General features: G+C 40.5%; 1 protein-coding gene across 1 annotated transcript in view; it reads right to left on the reverse strand.

The window, feature by feature from the left end:
- LOC115073894 (2'-5'-oligoadenylate synthase 3-like) overlaps positions 1-8267 on the reverse strand; it is an 82339-nt gene extending 74072 nt beyond the window's left edge. Inside the window, exons 1-2 of the mRNA XM_029572832.1 lie at positions 7672-8267; positions 4387-4573 (exon numbers count right to left, since the gene is read on the reverse strand). Of these exons, the coding sequence (XP_029428692.1) occupies positions 4387-4573; positions 7672-7830 (346 nt within the window). The 5' untranslated portion in view covers positions 7831-8267. The remainder of the gene's footprint in view (positions 1-4386; positions 4574-7671) is intronic.
- Positions 8268-21265: the final 12998 nt, after the last annotated feature.

The raw sequence follows: 21265 nt of genomic DNA on the forward strand, positions 1-21265 counted from the left end.
TATGGCCCCCCACAGCATTCTCAACCCTGACCAACCGAGCAGCAGAAGAGCTGACCTGAGAATCAGACCCAGGTCCCTCTGCATCAGCCCAATCGATATATTATATTCATTTTCTTCTCCAGTTTCCTCATTGAACAGATGCTGGTCCCTCACTTGTGACAAAATGTCGCATCTAGTCCTATTTTTTTTCCACCCAAGACATCGCCAGAGCTCTTGCTCTAGGTAGCAGCCATCTCTTTTAGAAATAGTGCAGTGACGACATCTCCTTGCTCTGAGAAATTTCCCATGGAGATTTTTGCTCTGTGTTAATGAATTCTCTTATCTCAATACAACTGGTGCTATGAGTGCTGTTTAGATGGGAGAACTGCAAAATGTATCGGAATGGATTTGGACTGGGAGTTAAGATCTTAAATGTGGCACCTCATCAAATCAGAAATAGCCATTCTGAATTTATTAAAAAGTAGTTATTTAAAGTAGAATTCCCTATAACATAGTAATGATGGCAGAAAAGAATCAATTGCCCATCCAGTCTGCCAGTGTGTTTCTTATAGTAATATCTGCTGCGCCATGCATGTTACCCCAAGTTTCTCTTAAGGCTAATCCATGCAGTTACCCCCAAGCCTTATGATAAGGGTATTAATATCTACAATCAAAACCCAAGCAACTGTCAAACCCATAAAAATTACTGCTAGCAACATTTCTAATGGGTGAGGGGCCTTCTTGAAAATTCAGACCATGCTGCTCGACTTGCTTTGCTTTTAGACTTGGCCACAGAAGCAGTCCTGTGCTTTTTCCCTTGTGTCTGCATATCAGTGCCCCAGACCATGAAAGTCGGGGCCCATGCTGGTTGCTGTCTGAATTCAATTTCCCTTCCCCCCCCCCCCCCCCCCATCAAAGAAGAGAGTGATGTTTCATGTGCATCAAAAGCATCAAGGCTTATTGGTTGAGGGTAGGAATCCCCATGCTTCTGCTAAGGGTATTTATCTATCGCTTATGAATTACAGCCAACATACATAGTAACTGTTGCACTGAGCAGGTAACCCCCATGCACCCTTTTCTTCATTTCCACCCTCTAGTCTTTAGGGAACCACAGTGTTTATTCCATTCACCTTTGAAGTCTGACTGGTTTTGACTTCACCACCTTCTCCGGAAGGGCATTCCAGGCATCCCCCACACTCTCTGTGAAGAAATATTTCCTGATCTTGGTTCTGAGTCATCCCTTCTGGAATTTCAGTTTGTGACTCCTAGTTCCACTCTTTCCTTTCCAATGGAAAAGGTTTGAAGTTTGTGTATCATTAAAACCTTTCAGGTATCTGCACCTCCTTTCTTCCAGGGTATAAATATTTAGATCCTTCTGCCTCTCCTCATAAGTCATTTGATGGAGACCCCACACCATTTTGATCAACCTTCTCTGGACTGCCTCCATCCTGTCTCTATCCTTTTTGAGATACGTCTCCAGAACTGAACCCAGTACTCCAAGTAAGGCCTCACCAAGGACCTGTACAAGGACATTATCACCTTTTTCTTATTGGTTATTCCTCTCTCTATGTGGCCCAGCATTCTTCTAGCTTTAGCTATTGCTTTGCAACATTGCATCACTGTCTTCAGATTGCCAGACACCATCAGCTCTAGGACCCTTTGTTGGTCCATGCACATCAGTCTTTTACCCTCCATCACATACATCTCTTTTGGATTACCGCACTACAGATGAATGACTCTGCACACCTTGGCACTGAATTCCACTGAATTCCAGCTGAATTTGACCACTCTTCAAGCTTTCTTAAATCTCTCTTCATTCTCTCTACTTCTTCCATCATGTCCGCTCTGCTGCAGATCTTGGTATCATCCACAAATAGACCAACTTTACCTTCTATCTATTCTGCGATGTCACTCACAAAAAGATATTGAACAGAATCAGTCCTAACACCGATCCCTGTGGCACTCCACTTAATATGGCTCTCTCTTCAGAGTATGTTCTACTTACCATTACACGCTGTCTCCAATCAGTCAGTTTGTACCACCTTGGTGTTCATTCCAAAACATCTAATTTTATTCACAAGCTTTCTATGCAGGACTATATCAAAAGTTTTGCTGAAAACCAAGCAGATCACATCGAGCGCTCTTCCTTGATCCAATTCTTTACTCACCCAATCAAAACAAATCTATTAAATTTGTCTGACAGTACAATCCGTTAGTGAATCCATGCTGCCTTGGGTCCAGAAATCCACCTGATTGTAGATACTTAGTTCACTATCCTTTCCTTCAGCTGTGTCTCCATCAATTTTCCCACCACCGAAGTGAGACTAACCAACCTGTAGTTTCCAGCCTCCTCTCTGCTACCACCCTTATGAAGACCATTGCCACTCTTCTTCAGTCCCATAGTACCACTCATTCCCCTGCTATTCTAATGGTATGAATTTTGAAATAATTGATTGCATTGTGTATTTTTCTGCAGTAAATAAAGATCTGGTCATCATCATCAACATGTTAACATTTTGTGCTCTGATTTAGATCCAGGAATTGTTAGTTGTGCAGTTTTTCTAAAATTAAAATATGACCTTAGAACGACATAGAGTAAAAATTAAAATATGACTTTAGAACCACAGAGTAAGCTGTTGAATAAACTAAGAGTGTAAGAATATAATAAAAAAGAGCATTAAGTTTTGGAATCCAAAAATACAGAATGAATGTAAATCTTCATGTAACTTGCTGCAATCCTGGGCTGTTCCATGGTTTTCTCTAGTGGGGAGCTTTAAAAGCATAGATATACAATTTTTTACTAGACATATCTGCCATCTTAGAGTTGCTATCACAAAGATTTAGCAGGCCCAAGCCAATATATTAACTGAGACACTAACTGCACACAATCCAATATTTCGAACACAGTTTTTCCTCTACTCAGAAATGTGTTTGAGTCTCTTCAGTTTGTTCAAGACTTCATACTTGGTCCCAAGTGGCATATTTTATTAAAGAAATGTGATGCCATTCAATAACTACTGTCATAAAATTAGCAAGTTGTTAACATATTATATGTGAGGAAGCAGTTCAACCCAACATACTTGAGAAGACTTCACACAAAAGGTAACACTGACATTTAAAATCAGCTACCTAAAGGTATAACTACAAAATCTGTTATGTTAGTTTAAAAGTGGGATTGACAAAATCTTATATCCAAATAGGATCACAGGATATTGGTATCAAGCTGTTATTGATAGACTTAATGGCCTGCAAGTGTTCTTTCACATAAAACTGACTGCCTAGAACATAGGCACATCTGCATGTCACCTCTGCCAGAACAATAAGGCTTTAATAAATTCAAGTAACTATTTTTTTTAAGCAAAAGTCCCAGTTCTACTTATCTTGTATTACCTCCAAGTAGATAATTAAGACCTAAGAAGCTGTTATTGCTATAGGTTTCATATATGCCAGAGGTTATCAGTGACTACTATCGGGAAATGCATCAAAACCATGCTGCTGAATCCCTGGAGCTTTGGACTGAGCTAATACAGATTTTAAAAAAAGGTCCTTCGCTGAAGATACTTTTAATTAAACAGACTCTAGGTTTTTGATAAGAAAAAAAAAAAAAAGAAGAGTTCACAAATCAAATAACCAGTGACAGACCTAAGCATGAAAATAATGGAACCAAGTGAAAAATTAGCACATGTAGCAAAAGAGAAGGGTTGTTTTTGTTTTTTCTTAAAATGAGTATTTGTTTTATTACTTATAAAATATTTTTTCCCCATATACGTTTGGTGAATGTTTGAGACTGCACAGTAACAAACAAGTACGAACGGTGTACTCCCACTAGGAGTGCATTGGTGTCCCTGTAGGCCTGGCAGCCTTCCGTCCGACCAGTGTGAAAGTCGGCCATTGCAACTGCCACACCACTCTCAGAAATCACGTCAAACCACAACATCCTACCTCCCCTACAAAGTCACAGACGTGATAATCCCATAAGGTGTTTCTTGCTACACTTCACACAAGAACGCCTAAAAACTGAAAAAATAAAATGGAGTTAGATGATTATACCTTTGGCTATGCGCTGGCAATTTAGGCCTATTGATCCGAGACGATGCAGTATTTTGACTGATTTTATGAGACCATTTTTTTTTATTTTTGGAAAATAAACTATGCTTTTTTTTTTTTTTTTTTTTAAATAGAAAAGTAGTACATGATATACAACAAGTGTGTGGTCTCAGCCTACTTTCTATTAGACAGATGTCTACATGAAAAAAAAAGAAAAAGAAGGAACGATACCTTGTACTGTTGTAGGTCATCTTAAACGAACCTTGTACTTTTTACAAGTGGTTAGCACGGACTGTAACCAGTAGTCCGAAACAGAAGCACTGGCCCTGTTTTGAGAAGCACCATCGGTCTAGGCAATACCTCTTTTGCTGGCTGTGAAGTGATGATCCTGTTTCTCATGCTGTTCTCGGCTGTGGATTGTTCCAAATGGTCTGTGGCACATCCTGCAGGTCACACAAATTTCCAAGGCCACAAAACAAGTTTCCCTCCTCGAAGGATTATTCCACCAGAAATGTTTTGTTTTAGCTGTCGCTGCTCCATGATCAACCTAATGAAAGGGCAAGTCATTCACACAGAACAGGACAGCGGTATTTTTCAGTCAGACATTATTTGGATTTAATGAGTCACCTTTTCAAAGCCGTGCTGAAGGTGAGTTACATTTCAAGTACAGCAGGTAGGTCCCTGCCCCAGAGGGCTTACAATCTAAGGGCCTGAATTACTAAGCACTTTTCCCCATAGACACAGAGTGGGAGAAAGGCCTTAGTAAATCAGGTCCTAAGGGTGAGGTGATTTGCCCAAGGTCACAAGGAGCACCAGTGGGAGATGTGGGATTTGAACCTTGGCTTTCCTGCTTCTCATCTCATTGCTCTAATCACTAGCTAACATTATGCTTTAATGCAATGCAGTCTCCAACATTTAACCTACGTGACAGACATTTTAGACTACTATTTTCTCTTCCAGCTGAGGTTAATCCATATTCTCGCAATGTGCAGTGATGGAAACAATCATGAGTCTGAGAAACACGCGACTCCATAGCTATCCAAAACAGGCTGTACAGCTCCTGGCACTTAAGCTATTCAATGCATTCAGCACCTATTCTCTGAGCTCTGCATCTAATTTTGATCATAAGGCTTCTTGTACTTATTTTGAACCATCTGTGAACAATCAGTGTTTAAGCAGAAAATATTCTTGAAATAAAAGTAGAGCACAGACAGAGCAAGCTGAACCTTTGAGAGCCACCAATATTCTCCGACTGATCCCCCAGTCGCTCTGCTTAACATAGAGCCTCTAAAATGCACCAAGTGGCATTAGTGTTATGCAGGACCCGACTTCACTTCACTTTCCTATTTTACCTGCCCCCACAGAATACATACAAGTTTTAGGTCTCGGATACCTGGAGACAAAGATTGCATTAACAAGTTCGTGGTTTTTGGATGGATCCTCCTGCCTAACAAGCAGACTGCGAGGTGCAGTTAAAGTCACGAGTCTGCGCGGCTCTTCATTGCGATGGAGAAAGTACAGAGAAGGGCAACTAAAATGATAAAGGGGATGGAACAGCTCCCCTATGAGGAAAGGCTGAAGAGGTTAGGGCTGTTCAGCTTGGAGAAGAGATGGCTGAGGGGGGATATGATAGAGGTCTTTAAGGTCATGAGAGGTCTAGAACGAGTAGATGTAAATCGGTTATTTACACTTTCGGATAATAGGACTAGGGGGCATTTCATGAAGTTAGCAAGTAGCACATTTAAGACTAATCGGAGAAAATTATTTTTCACTCAACACACAATTAAGCTCTGGAATTTGTTGCCAGAGGTTGTGGTAAGTGCAGTTAGAGTAGCTGGGTTCAAAAAAGGTTTGGAGAAGTTTTGGAGAAGTCCATTAACTGCTATTAATCAAGTTTACTTAGGGAATAGCCACTGCTATTAATTGCATCAGTAGCATGAGATCTTCTTGGTGTTTGGGTAATTGCCAGGTTCTTGTGGCCTGGTTTGGCCTCTGTTAGAAACAGGATGCTGGGCTTGATGGACCCTTGGTCTGACCCAGCATGGCAATTTCTTATGTTCAGTACTTATAATATATACACATGCAAACTATTAAACCCTGTCCAAAAAATTCTCTTTCATCCTCTCTCTTTCTCTAGCTCCTAACTACTCCCAAAGAATTCTGAGACCCAGCCCATTTTATAGTGTCTGCGACAAGTCTGCTGACAATTTCCATCAAAGTCGTTGATTCTCTGGATTTGCCTGAATTTGCTCAGCCCAGGAGTTCTGATCTTATTACAGAACATGTTTTGAATTTCACAGCCTGTCAGAACTTTAAAATCTCCCCCTCATCCCACCTTAATTTCATCAAATAGATTTTGCATACTTTACCTGCCTCGGGCTAATTTACCACTGTTAGAGCTAGTGGCGCAGGGTGGGTCTTTAGACCATTGTGGTGATCAGCAAATGTTCTCAAAATAGTCCTTTAGTCTGCTAAGTTTTAATTTCAGAATGAGCAGCCTATTAAAAAAATATTAATTTGCTGAAGTTCTCATCAGTAGTGGACAACTCAAATGCTATGCCTTTGCCTCCGATGTTCTTTTCTCCTTGGACATTTTTTAATATCCTATAAAGAACTACAGCAGGCAGACAACATAATAAATCATAGCCGATGACACTACATTAGATGTACTCTTAAGATGAAGCACAGAGACACAAAATTGTCCATTGGGGAATACTTGGAAGTGTCTCGAAGATGAAAAACTACTACAGACATTCAAGCAATCGACTATCTGGATAACACATTATTCAGATTCAGAATAAGCATTTCAACGAGAATCACTTTTCCGGATGAACCATCATTACATGCATACACACAAGGGCCGCATCTAGATATAGCAAGCCAAGTACTGAATGGGCAAAGTACATTTGGAGGAAGCATACATTAAGAATTCTATGGTCATTTTCTTTGGGGAGGAGTTGATTTTTGTTTTATGGTTTTACTGTGAAGGATTTTTACTATAAAGAGTTTTCTGTTAAAAAAAAAAAAATAGAGCAGTTCGGATTACAAGGGTACATAGCTCCTAAAACTGGAAGTGAACTACAGAGCTTCAGGTTCTGCAGCCTTCAGAACAGCTCTTGTTGTGGCTTGCTAATTGGACAATCCTAAGGTTACCTGAACTCTTATCTAGCAGGCTTTGAATGGCAAAGAGTACCTGTGCTACTCACAGTTTATCTTTGTGACATCTCCTTCAGCTTGATTTCCTTTGAAGGTGGAGGCATTAGTAAACGGTCTTCTAGGGGCAGCAAAGCATGCACAGGGTCAGTATTCATGTTATTTCCAAGAACTGCTACCGAAACCAAAGCAGGATTGTGCTTTTGAGTTTTAAATTAATAGTCCAGAGTTGCAATAACAAGTTTATAAATTATAATTATATTAAAATTGTGTGTTATTTTATTAGCTTTTATTTTTAAAGAGTTTTATCCTGCACTATATGCCCTTCTAGGCAGGTTACATATAAAACCACATATGTTGCTGTTTATCACACTGAACTATATTCTGAGCTGCCTTCAGCTTTAGGGGAAAGGTAGGTTAAAATTCCAAACAAATACATAAAGAACAGAGGAAGGAGGATTCAGTGAGGCTGGATGAAGTGCTCCTACTTACCTTCTCATGCTGCTTAAGGTTGTTTCTGGAAACTTCGCTACCACACTTGTCACAGTAAATCTTCCCGAGATGTTTAGCTCGAAAATGATACCTGAGAGCCGAAGGGCTGGCAAAATCATCCCCGCATCGGCCACAACTGTAGAATTTTACCATCGACATCTTTTTCTGACAAAGATGATGCTACCGGATTATCTTTGGTGAGGACACTGCAAATTAAGGCTTTTGACATGAACTAAAAATGTGAGAAGCGCCAAAACTGAGTGATTTATCAACGTGTGTTCACTTGCAGTAAATTCTCATTTGGACACAGAAAATTTTTTTTTTTTAAATATATTTTCTCTTATCCACTTATCAAATGCAACCATCAGGCAGGTTTTATAAACCTTAAGTAGCTGCCACCGCACCCTGGAAAAATGAGTGACATAACCCGACAACCCTTGCTTAAAACAGCTGGATCAGAACATTACACCCCTGTTTACATTTCAGGGTGTCGTAAAAGTAACAATGAAGCAAAGAGAACTTCAGGAAAGTTAGAACAAATTAATACAGCATGAAGACCATAAAGAGAAAGTGCAGGAAAGTCATCACCTGCTGACTGCCCCTCTCACCTTCCTGAGAGGAAGGATTGCCAGCAGGTGTGTTTGCTTCTGTGTTTCCCAGGCAGCTGCACAGCTTGCACCACACCCTGGAGGCTACCAAGCCTGGGAGTTACATTAGGATATATTCTTTGTGCAGCACGCTCACAAGGTGTGTATGGATTTGTAGTTGTGCAAAAGAAAAACTATGCTGTGCATTGCATTGTAACAAATCTAACCTATAAACTGGAGGTCTATTACTGTATATGTTATGGCATATAGTAGTATATGAAGTATAGCAAAAACAAATCACCCACATTTTAGCATCATGGAGACAGTTTTCCCAAGAATCAAATGGGGGTTGTGCACATGAAATGCACACGTGCATATGCTGTTTTATAAACCTGAAGAGGGTGCGTGTAGTTTGCGGGATCACATGTAAATGTTAAGGAGGGGACGGGGTAGTTTACGGGCATTCAGGGGTGGGGTTCAGAAGTATGTCCCCCACTTATTTTGTATGAGGTATACACGCATACATTACCTAACTTGTCCATACACTTTTATTGCTAATTGATTCACACTCCTCTTGGCTGTAGTTTTTGGGTGGGAGGTGTGAGTGAAGTGGGAAGGATGCAGGGTAAAGTGCTGAAAGGTTTGGGCAAACTGGTGATTCCGAGTATGTGCATAATATTTTCAGAAGCAGAGTATGCGCTTACTTTATAAATTACTTGCCTCCGCCTTTATTTCCGGGCCAGTATGTGCTGAATTAAAACCCCTAAAGCTGGATAACTTAAAAACCTAACTGGACATGTTTGAATAGCAGCATTAGGTTTTTTGTTATCTGGCCATGTGTGGTCGGATAACTTGCTACTTAGCCATAAGTACAAGGCAGCGGCCTATGTCCCCTTTCTCTCCCATACCCCCGTAAAATTCCTGCATGGCCCTAGCCAGCTAGCTTAGCTGGACAGAACTGAAATTCAGCTAAGTTAGCCGGATAACTAAACCTCTCCCAGAAATGCCACCAGAACGCATCTTTTTTATGCAGCTAGATTTTAGCCAGATAAGTGGTTCAGTATTCTGAAATATGTGAGATATCCATCTAAATGGCTTGGAATATTGACTTTGCAATGCATATTTTTATAAAATGGGTAAAGAAAATATGCATTTTCCTGTATTAAAAACATCCATGTATATGTTCAGGGCAGAAATAAGTAGTATTTTATAGATTACGCGTTTTCCACCACACAGTTTATAAAATACTGACAAATCTCCTTGTGCCACTTGCACACCCAAATAATAAACCGCTAACAGTTTTGATTGTTAGGCTCCATAAACTTTAACCTTATGGCAATTATTTAATCTAGGTACAAAAAGTAGTGGAAGAATGTTCGTCTGTGATTTCTGTTTTGTTGTTTTTATTTTGAATTTTTTGTACACTGCTTAGTTCAATTTTGTTTGTAATTTGTAGTTTATACATTTTTTAAATTAATTCTTTTTTTTTGTTAGGCCAAACAACCTTCTATAATAATTTACATTAAAGTTGAAAGTCAAGAATGTAAAAGTGTAAACTGTATAGTGTTTAACCTACACAGATGAAGATTTAATGGACGTCTTGCACAGTTACAGTTAGACCACAAAAATACAGTGTTAGCAAACAAAAAAATGATAATAAAGTGACAATTTTTATTGGGTTAATTTGATACATTTTATGACTTGCTTTTAGGAGTTAACCCTCCCTTCCTCAGATTGAAATAGAATGAGCAAAGATGACATTACCTGAAAATACACGTGAATCACAAAATCCATTACAATGGTAGTATGGAGGAGGATGTGGAGCTGTTGATGAATTTGCCGAGTGATAAGAAGGTGACAGAGGCATAGTACAATTATTTGTGGTAACAAGTTAAAAAGCCCAAGTCTCCGTTAATTCCTTTTAGCAGGTTCCAAACTGTTTAATCATTTTTATTTCAAATACCTTATGTTTCTATATTCTGAATTTACCTTTTAGTGTCCTGATCCTAAGGTTATTGATGCAGCGATCTGGTCCCGCACAATGTTCCCCCGCAAAGGTATTGCCTTGCTCTTCTTTGTGATGTGTAATTTGGCATCTGTGTAAAGTCATTCTGCTCTAATTTCTAGCCTATTTCGCTGATATAACATTTCTCTTCCCATTTTCTGCATGGACGTAACCTGCAGGGAGAAACAGTTGCCACCCTAAACAGCGGTGGTATGATTCTACTGGGGGCTCCCAGAAAGCTTGAGTTAGGCCACCACTGTGATAGTTTTTGGGCATGCTTGGGACAAATATAAAAGGAAGATTGAACGTTTGGGTGGAAGACATGGGGAAGCAGGGAGTTGGTATTGGGTTGCATTGGTAAACTTTATATGCCCAGCTACCAAAAGATCGCGACTCAACTGGGCAGGCTGGATGGGCCATTTTGTTCTTTATCCGCCATCATGTATTAGTGCTACAATGCTATGTGAATAACACATACTACAATAGAGAAGAAGCATGAATAGGCTCCTCTTATGGTTAATGTCTTTCCCATATGGGTAGGTGTGGGGTCCTGTCGGCATAGTTTGAAGCACAGTATAATTCAGGAATGTATAGGATTTTCTTCTGAGTTGGTTAGAAGCTTGCTTCTTAATAATTTTTGCTTCTGATTGGGTGGTTGACAGAAGGTAAGTGTCCACCAAGCAGGGAATATCAGTTTTAGTGATATAGCCTCCAGGAGTAATGACTGTAGGTCTCCTGATTTATCTCAGTTTACCCAGCTCTGTGTTATCTGTTACCGCTAGGGGTATTCACTCCATACTTATCTGTTCTTTATTTTGAAGGTGATTTGTCCCGGGTCTTATAAGTTAAGATTTAATCTGCCTGTAGATTTTTTAGGGTTGCAGTCCTTTGGTTTGAAGGATTCAGGCAGGATTTTGACACATTCCTCCATCTTTTGGGTCAGAGCAGATAGTGGCATTGGCTGTGTATAGTGGACCTTTTTGTATGGGAAGGGTGGAAGCTGCAACTGTAAAGATAACTGCAACTTGTCAGTTGAATTTTTTTTTTTTTATTTTATCTATACATATTTGATATTACACTTTTTACAAAGAATGGCCTCAAGGCAGATTACAACCAATTTGAAACAGACAATACAGTTTGACTTTGCTATACAGTTGCAATCAAATTCACCATTGGCTTCTTCACTGTTGGCTACCAAGAAGAATCCAGTGGTATGGAGCCTATGGCCTTGTTGAAGATGGGTAATTAAGAAGTTAGGTCAGTGGAACTGGAGGTGTCTGTCAGGAAGGTCTGGGCATACAGTCAGCCTTTGGCTTTTTCTGAAAATGAGGTAGCAAGGTTCAAGGCATAAAGTTAGCAATATCTTGTTCCAAATTTTTGGAACTTGGCAGCTGAAGGCTCAGAGTCTAGTAAAGGACAATCTGGCAGAGACCAGAGTAGGGGAAGAAAGGCCAAATGGGAGAATCAGAGATTTCTTTTGGTAATGTAAGAGAGAAGATGAGATGGATATTATTGGCCTGTTATTCATGTAGAAGTTTTTGAATTTTATCCTGGTTTGGAGCAGAAGCAAGTGTAATTGGTTGTTTTTTTTCATTTTTGATTTATATTCCATCTTTCAAGACTAGTCAGCCATTTCAAAGTAGATTATATTCAGCTACAGAGGGTATTTACCTGTCTGCAGAGGGTTTACAATCTAATATTGGAATCCAAGGCAATGGAGGGTGAAGTGACTTGCCCAGGCATTAGTCAAGCAGCTTGATGTGAACAGGCTTTGGTGGTTTTTGACATGAATGTTGCCAATGAGCTTTGATTTTGTGAGCATCCATATGGTCAACTGCACTCCTTGTCCCCCTCAACTCTCATTTGTATGCAATACCGCTAAAAATAATTTTTTGAAGTCTAATTGTTTTGTATTGTAGGGTTGAAAACTGTTTCCAACTACTACTTAGGGAATTTTTTTGGGCAGAATCTGAAGGAAAGCAAAACCTTATAAAACCTACTGAATCTAATCACACGCACTGACAGATTCTAATTAAATGGGACATTTAAGAAGCCTGGAAAATATGCATTCATCCTAAACATACATACAATCAATAAGGATTTGTGTCAGTCATTGCTTTGGCTCCTACTCGAATTCTGCTGCTAATTTAGGGGTCAATTTTCAAACCCGCATGCAGTTCCCGGCGCGTGCACATGGATGCACCAATTTTATAACATGTGGACGTCGCCGCACGCATGTTATAAAATACAACATCCATGCACACATGCATGCCCGATTTTATAATTGGCATGCACATGTCTGGGTGGTTGCCCCATTCATGTGCGCGGGGGGGGGGGGGGGAGGATTTTTCAATTACACACGGTGACAAAATTAGCCTTTTTCCAAGTTCCCTCCCAGTCCGCTCCAATTAAGGAGCGGACTGGGAGGGAACTTCCTTAACCCTACCCCTCCCTATTCACCTCTCCTCCCTGACCCCTAAACCTACCCTATCTATCCCCAATTTTTTTGTTTTGATAACTTCTGCTCCTCCAGAGCAGAAGTTAACAGCCGGCGTGCGCTTCGCCAAGACAGCATTTAATGGGGCTGGCCCGGCCCGCCCCTTTTCTTTGGCCCAGCACTTCTGCGTTTATCGGGGTTACGCGCGTGGCTGAGTCCTTTCGAAAATGCGTGTAGTGCGCGCAAGACTCAAGCCCCACACATAATCCCCGAATTTTACACGCACAGCGCTTTTAAAATTCGGGCTTTAATGCATAGACCACATTGGCACAATTGCATTGATTCAGGGAGTTGTGTAATTGGCAGATCTGGTGCAGATGCATGAAAGACGTTCCTGTCCTCTTCAGGATGTGAGTTTCCATGCTGAGATTCTGATCGAGTTGGGATCCCTAACAGGGAAGGTAGCGATTGTAATAGATGACATAGAGGGGTGCCCTCCCAATTTATTTTTAAAGCCCCATTGTCACTTAAGCTATATTCAAAAGAATAGAGACAGTTAATCAAAGCTAAAGTTAACCTGCCACTTGAGGGCTGGTGGATGTAAGTCTAACCAGCCATATTCATAAAGCTGGCCAGTTAGGTTTAAAGTTATCCAGCTAAAATTAGCTACATAACATTTTCTGTGGACATTCAGAGGGACATTACTTGGATAACTTTTAGGCCTTTTGAATATTTGCCCATACATGTCCTTCCTTTCCTCCTCCAAGTCCAAAGCAAATAAATCTTAAAAATAATTGAAAATCTGTAGTGTAGGCAGAGACTCAGGAATGTTTCTCTCTCCTGTTAAACATGATCAATGCAAACAGTGAATTATGACCTGATGCATGGCTCTGCTTAGTATTTCTCATTGATCAAAAACATATAACAAAAGTGAAAAACTTAAAATATATCTTTTAATTTTCATCTCACAATAAAACAAAAACATTTCAATTATATACCCTTCCGTTTTGGTAATGTGCAAGCACTACCCATCTTTAAAACAAAATACATTGCCCCTTTACCAATAAAACTAAAAACAGTACATACTTATGTGATATACTACATATCATACAGAAAAGGTTTTGCAAATGCAAAAATTGTAGAAATGTGAAATTCCACCCTCAAAAAGCACAGCAGGGAGAGAGATGTTTACACGTCCATTGTGCTACCCGGCACGCACACATGGACGTGCGCATGTTATAAAATGCCGGGTGGCATAATTTTGCAAATTCATGTGGCGATGCATCGGGGCCTTCCCCAGTTCCTTCCCAGTCAGCTCCAATTAAGGAGTGGACTGGGAGGGAACTTCCCAACTCCCTAGCCTAACCTCCCTTCCCCTGTCCTGTCCTAAATCCCCTTAAATTCTTTATCCTACCTTTTCCTCCTGCTTCTGAGCAGAAGCAAGTTGCACGTGCTGGCACAGCGATCCCCCGGCACAGAAGCAAATGGCTGCTGTGCCGGGTGCCTCTAACCCCCTCCCCACCTCCAGACCTCCCAGCCTCACCCCCTGGACCGTCCCTTTCGCTAACCCCAGGACTTACACGCATCCCGGGGGTTTACGCGCGTAGCCGGGCTCTTTGAAAATTGGCCTGGTGCACGTAAGGCCCGGGTTTTGCGCACATAAGTGATTTAAAATCTAGCCCAGTGTTTCTAATGCACCTAACAATGCACAAAAGAAAACGCGACTTCCAAGACTTCTAGTTCTTTTCCTTTGTTCTTCAAAAAAAATTAGAAAGAAGCCAGATATATAACCAGCATGTTATAAACAAACCACCAGTGGGGAAAAATTGGTTGGAGGGTGGGACAGGGTTACCCTTTTATTTTGGAATACACTGCAAAATGTAGTTAGACATTTACATTGTGGCAAAAAAATAAAATAAAAATATAGATACATAGATATATAAGACTTACGGTAGTTCAAAAAGTATTTCCTTCCATTTCATAACCGATGTCATACATCAGTATATGAGGGGGAACTACTTTTGCATCCATGTATCAAGCTTTATAAGACCCATTTTGGAATCTGTGAAGCTTGGGTGTGTTTTCATATTCTGTACGTACAAGCTAATTCATGGATTACAACACCCAAATGAACTTCAGTTGCATCGATTAAAAAAAAAAAAAAAAAAGGAAGCCTGTGTTTTGTTTTCAGTGTGAAACAAAGAGCAATATGAACCTTTCAGTCAGTCAATTAGAAAGCGACCCCTACCTATCTTTTCTTTTAGAGTGGTGGCAGGGACTGTTCCTTCAGAGCCGAGAGACTTTTCTCTCATTTATTAACCCTGTCCCCGTACCTTTAAGTTTGTCAGTTTCTTAGAACAAGATATGTCATATACTTTTTACTGCATAAGAATGTCACCATGGGTGTGCCTTAATAGAACAGTTTGCTTCTTTGTGGTTACCTTAGAAGGCTGGCACACACATTTATACTGTATTTGGATGAGAAACTGTACAATAATATTTCAATGCAGTTAGTTTATGTCAGAGAGTAAACCCTTATTCAGGATTAAATTACAAGGACAATATTCTCCTGTTTTTTTTCCTCCATAAATTTACTCTTGCTTAAATACGTGGTCTGCTCTACTGATTTCTCACACATTAATTTTTTGTATTGTCGTGTACTATTTTGAAATTTTAAATAAAAGGTTAGACCCAATAGGTTTACAGTAGACTTGAGAAACACAAATCATCCAGAAGCAGATTCCTAACTTTGGAAAACCCAGTGTGGTTGGAGTTCAACAGGAGCAGAGCTGCCGGATCCCAACAGTCCCATTTTGAGAGAATGGGCATCTTGTGCAGCGAGAAGCTCAGGGCAGCATTTTCAAATCAACAACTGAAAACTAATCCAGTTAAAATCTTTTATTTGAATTTTAAACAGCATAAAAACAGCCCAAAAGGTTATGGGATGGGAAATAGACTCTAGCTGTTGAGTAAGCATGAATAAAATTAACAAATGGGCTCCACCGTATTATTATTAAAAAAAAAAGGCATATGCCAATCACCAACAAAAAAATAAAAAATGTGCACTGTGGCATACACAAAAATGGATACCAAGTGTCTTAAATGATATAAAAATTGCTTAGTTTATATGAAAGCACAAGGCACAAGACCCTTTCATAATCTCAGGAAAAGCAGCACTAAGTTTTAATCATTTAAAAGGTGAGTTTTAAAAGCCCGGTCTGCCTAAATTAAGAGATACTCGCGCAAATCGGGCATGCGAACCACATTTTAAGAGCTACTCGGATGTGTGCGCCATCTTCCGCTGCGTGTACAACTCACTTGATTCTAAAAAAGGGGCATGGTGTGGGTGGGATCTGGGCAGGGCCACGAGATGTGCATATAAATACTTACGGGTGCCCAGTCCACTGCCGGTAAGTTTACTGCTGTTAAGGAGGTGAAGCTTAAAAAAATGTAAACCAGCCATTTCTGCAAAGTTTAAAGCATCTGGGGTAACGGGGGTGGGGGGTCCAAGCTATCAAACCAGGGGGATTTGGAGGACCTAGCTCGTAACTGGGGCAACTGGTGGATAAAGTGGTGAAACTGGCAATGGTGTGGACGCATGCCCATTTGCATAATACCCTGACTTGCGCAGAATTGGAATTTGCATGCATGCGCCCACTTAAATTTGGGCAAATGTCCATGCAGTCAGGCTATTTTATAATGTGCATGCAAGTCATAAAATGGCTGAGTATCTGGGCACGCATAAATACTTATGCGCCAAAGTGCACCCGTGTGCCAGTTTGAACGTTACCATCTTACTGTGTAAGAGGACATTCACTATTTTATATATATTTTTTAATTTGTATATAAAACTATTCAAGGCATTCACTGATCAAATTATCTCCAATCGGACAAACTTATTGATACTCCAAAAAAAAAAAAAAATTTTTTTTCGGAGATACCTAGCTTATGTTAAGTATGTGAGGTATACTGGGATATGCTGGAAAGTACTGGGTAAATCAAAATTAACATTTCTCAAATTACATCCACATTTTCAAAAATGACTCAACACGAACAAATCTCAGCAAGTCCTTGATTAGGGTAATTGGTAGTGCAAGCGAGAAGAGGAAACAGACAGTGTTTTGGAATTGGTACTTCAGGGGTGAACCAGTACACCAACAGCTCAAACCTTCTCTGGACAGCATCTCACATGTAGAAAAGTTTGAGTAGTCAGTAACACTGTTTTCCCCCAAACTAGACACACTGCCAAAATATCATCAGCCATGCTCTCTCTTGCACTAGCAGAGTATTATAAGTTTGCCCTATTGTAGATATTTTGCACAGCGATTGCCTTGAATAGTTTTTATATGCAAATTAAATTATATATACAAACATTAATAAGTATGTCCTCCCTACACAGTAAAGGGTGAATTTTAAGAGTTGCTTGTGGTAAAAGGCCCATATACCCAAATATATGGGTCGAGCACACGCAACTCATATTTTAAAAGCCGTAAATTCTACGTGCACATGCACATGTGCAATTTTAAAAAAAAGGGGGGTGGAATTGGGGCACCTCAGGCACTTTCCAGGGCAGGGCTAGACAATTATACGCATAAATCCGTATTTTAAATCTAGCGGCCACCGTGCATAGTGGGCTGATAGCCGCACGTTTACTTTTGTTCTTGAGGAGGTGCAAGTCTACATAAATCTCTTTTTAGGCCTGAAATGACTGGGTGGGAAGTCTGGGTAAAATTGGGGCGAGGGCAGGGTGATGACTGGAAGGATCTGGAAGAACTCGAGATGGACTGGGCAGACTGGTGGACTAGTTGGTAAAACTGGGACTGTTCTTATTTATTTTATTTAACATTTTTTATATACCGAGGTTCTGGTAACAATGTTACTAATCACTTTGGTTTACATATAACATTGAAATGACTTAACACGTGTGTCTTACAGAGAACAAGGAAATGAGGAACTTGGGAATACTTAAATTAAATAACATTATGAAATACATAATTATTTAGGATCAAACATGTAACGAGTGGTCGATTGTTGACAGGAGGTTGTAAATGTTTCTAGGATTATTAATAATAATTATTAGAGATGTGAATCGGAACTGAAATCGGATCCAATTCTGGTTCCGATTCACATCTCTAATAATTATTATTCTTCCTGGGAGCATGTTTTAAAATCCAAGTACCTACGTGCATTAAAGCTGACAAAGGCCTAAGGGAGAAATGCAAATTACGTTTGCTGGAGTAAGCACTTAAAATTAGGAGTGCACATATACGCAATAGGGGCATTTAAAATCACATGCATATAATTGCATACATGATTTAAAATTCCAGTGTTTGTGCACTCATTTTAAAATTATCGACCCGGTGATTAAAATTTAGTGTTGTATTGCCTAAGATCTTTAAAGGCTCTTCTTCCCTGTGATTTGATATTAGCTAAGCACTTTTTATACCATTTAAGACATTTGGGACCCTTTTTAGTACAGTATATTCCACTATGTAGGTTTTTTTGATATCTTTTCTAAGGCCAACAGGAAATATGGTGTTTTTCCTAAGCTTTCAAGAGCACAGGATGAGCTGCTAATATCTGAAGAAGGAATGTGTGTAGTCTCAAAAGCTGATGTACTACATTCTTTTTTGCTAGTTTGTTATACGATATCACAACCTATTAAGATTTTCTTCAGAACCAATAGGGCTAACAAATTGTAAATGGGTAGAGGGGAAAAGACTAGTTTAAAAGTGTGTACATTTTTTTTGTGGGGGGGGGATTTATTTATTTAAATAGTCTTATATACCGATATTCGTAGAATCATCATATCGGTTTACAGCGAAACTATAGAATGGAAATTACAAAAAACAGGTCATGGGGAGGGGCTACAGCATGTTCATGAAGATGGGCACAATTTCATGAAGCTCTGAGTCCCTTGGGGGCTACTCCTCTTAAAATATCCCCCGACAACAATGTAAATCCTCGAAAATAAGGTACTAAGCATGTTTCAGGCGGAAAACTTTGCATGCCGCTTGAGGTAAGAATTTGACTGGGCTCAGGATGAACTGCTGGTGAACAAGGCGCATGCTGGACTGGCAAATTACAGACTACTACCATGAGGCAGAAGAGGCTGATGGCCTGGAACTCAGCGGGACAGAAAAGGTAAGCTGCGGAGATGCATTAGTTGCAGAACCCAATCACGAAATAATGCCTCAAATTTTGGGTGAAACCTGAAGCCTTAGATCCGACATGACAAATGAGCAAGGCTAGATTAAAATTTTGATCGCTGAGATGAAGGAGCACATCAGAGTCGGTCAGGCCGAGATTTGAAGAATTAGAAGATAGAATGTCTGCTAAGGAAGACTGGGACTCCTCGGCAGCAAATTCTATTCTGGAGTTCAAGAAGCAAATAAAATACCTGGAAGGCAAGGTGATTGATCCTGAGGACCCATCCCATCAGGCTAATGTAAGAATAATGGGAGTGCCCAAAAAAATGACGAAGGCTTGCCCCCATGCTCGAGACTGGCATGATGAAGAACGGCAGAATTTACAACTCAGGATACTGAGGACCCATCCCATCAGGCTAATGTAAGAATAATGGGAGTGCCCAAAAAAATGAAGAAGGCTTGCTCCCATGCCCGAGACTGGCATGATGAAGAACGGCAGAATTTACAACTCAGGATACTCATGAACAACTGAACCTGGCAATACATGAGGGTTCTCTGACAACAAGGAGGAGAACAGCACGAGAAACCGAGTCCCTAGAGCCGTGGCAGGAGATGACTCGGACCAGGCCAGAAAAGCTGAGTAATGGTGGCAAGCATGGTCGGGATGGTCAGGAGAAGTAAAAATCAGCTGCTAAAGAATGGGTATGATATTCATACTGTTAAATAAAGGGGAGGCGAGGTTGGCAGTAGGGGATAGATGGATGTGAAGAGCTCATATGTAGAGGCAGGTGGGATGAAATAAGAGGGAGGACAGGAGGAATTTTTTTCATTGGCTTTTTCCTTGTTATTTGCAATATGTGGCTAGTCTGTGGGTTGCACCTTCTTTGGGCAGGAGCTATGAGGCCTTCTAGAAGTGAAGAGAACACTCCAAAATTAACACCACTCAACTCTCTTGTGTAAGGGGTGAGCAGGACTGGTAGTAAAAATGCGAACAAGCGATGGCGATTGGTATGGCACCATGCTACCGAGAATGAAGCAGGATGCAGCGCACAGACAGGAAATGGAAACACAGCCAGGAGAATGCTGGTGGACTTTATGAATATTTAGCGAAGTAAATTAAAGGTGGGGTTTATTTGCATGGGGGGAGGGGGGGTTTGGAAGGTGGGGCAGAGAGATGTTGCAGGGAAAAGGAGAGAAGTGGTGGGAGCAGGAGGAAGGGATGGGTCTGGGTAGTCTGTTTGCATCCTTACAGTGCACAAGTGTTTGGGATTTGCGTGTGTTAACGGTGGGGGTGGGGTGGAGGGGGAAGAGCCTGAACAGAGTTGGTCCGAGGGATGAGGGGTCAGGGATGGAGTGGGGTAAAGATGCTCCTCATACCCACAACAGACTATGGTTCAGGAAGGGAGGGGATAGGAGATTTGAGCAGAGATACTGATAGGAAAACACAGCATGTTCGGAATAGTAATCCATATTTTGACCTAATTATTGGAACCTGAGATTATTTTTAGTGGCCATGTCTAGTTCTGAGGTTAACTTAGCTTCCTTTAATGTTGGAAGAACTGGCACACCAATTAAGTGAAAGCGCATACTAGTCTACTTAAAACAAAAAAAAAAGACATATGCAAAGTTGATTTTGTTGCAGGAGATCCATCTGAGCAATACAGAACATGCTAAACTACAACATGAATGGGTGGGCCAGGTGTATTACTCCTTAAACTTCAAAGAGCAGAGGAGTATGTATTTTGGTTAATAAGTCTGCCATTACAGGTAACCAAACAACTTGCAGATACTGAAGGCCAATAAATAGCCCTGGAGTGTATGTTGTATGGGAAGAAATTCACATTAGCATGTGTATATGGGCAAAATGAGAGCCAGAATGCATATTATAGAGAATTAGCAGTCGTGTTAGAAATTTTTCTATTGGGGGAGGATTGGAACACGTTTAGATCCTATGCAAGATAGATCCTCGGGTAGAGGACAAGCTTGGAATCAGGCACCTGGGCTCCATCTTATGATGACCAAACTGGGTTTACTAGACATTTGGAGAGTCCTATCCCACCGGCAGGGATTTTACATGCTATTCACAGAGACAGACATATAGTCTTATTGACTTTTTTCTTTGCACAGCTGGCCTGTCATAGCTTATAGGTCCCATGGATATTTTAACCAGTTAGTTTTCAGATCAGTCCAATTCTTATACCCCTGAGATTTAGGCAGATCTGCCACATTGACAAATCTTGGAGAGTTAAGCAATCATTTTCTGGGGAACGAAAGATTCTGTGAAATGACAGGAGAGGCAATAAAAGAATAGGAGATTCATGTAGGGGGTAGAGCAGAACCTGCTCGTAATATGGGAAGCACTTAAGTCAGGGCTTCGTGGGAAGGTTATCAGTTTCACGAGCCACCTAAACAAAGT

Source organism: Rhinatrema bivittatum, chromosome 1 (assembly GCF_901001135.1).
Source record: "Rhinatrema bivittatum chromosome 1, aRhiBiv1.1, whole genome shotgun sequence".
NCBI classification, from domain to species: Eukaryota; Metazoa; Chordata; class Amphibia; order Gymnophiona; family Rhinatrematidae; genus Rhinatrema; species Rhinatrema bivittatum.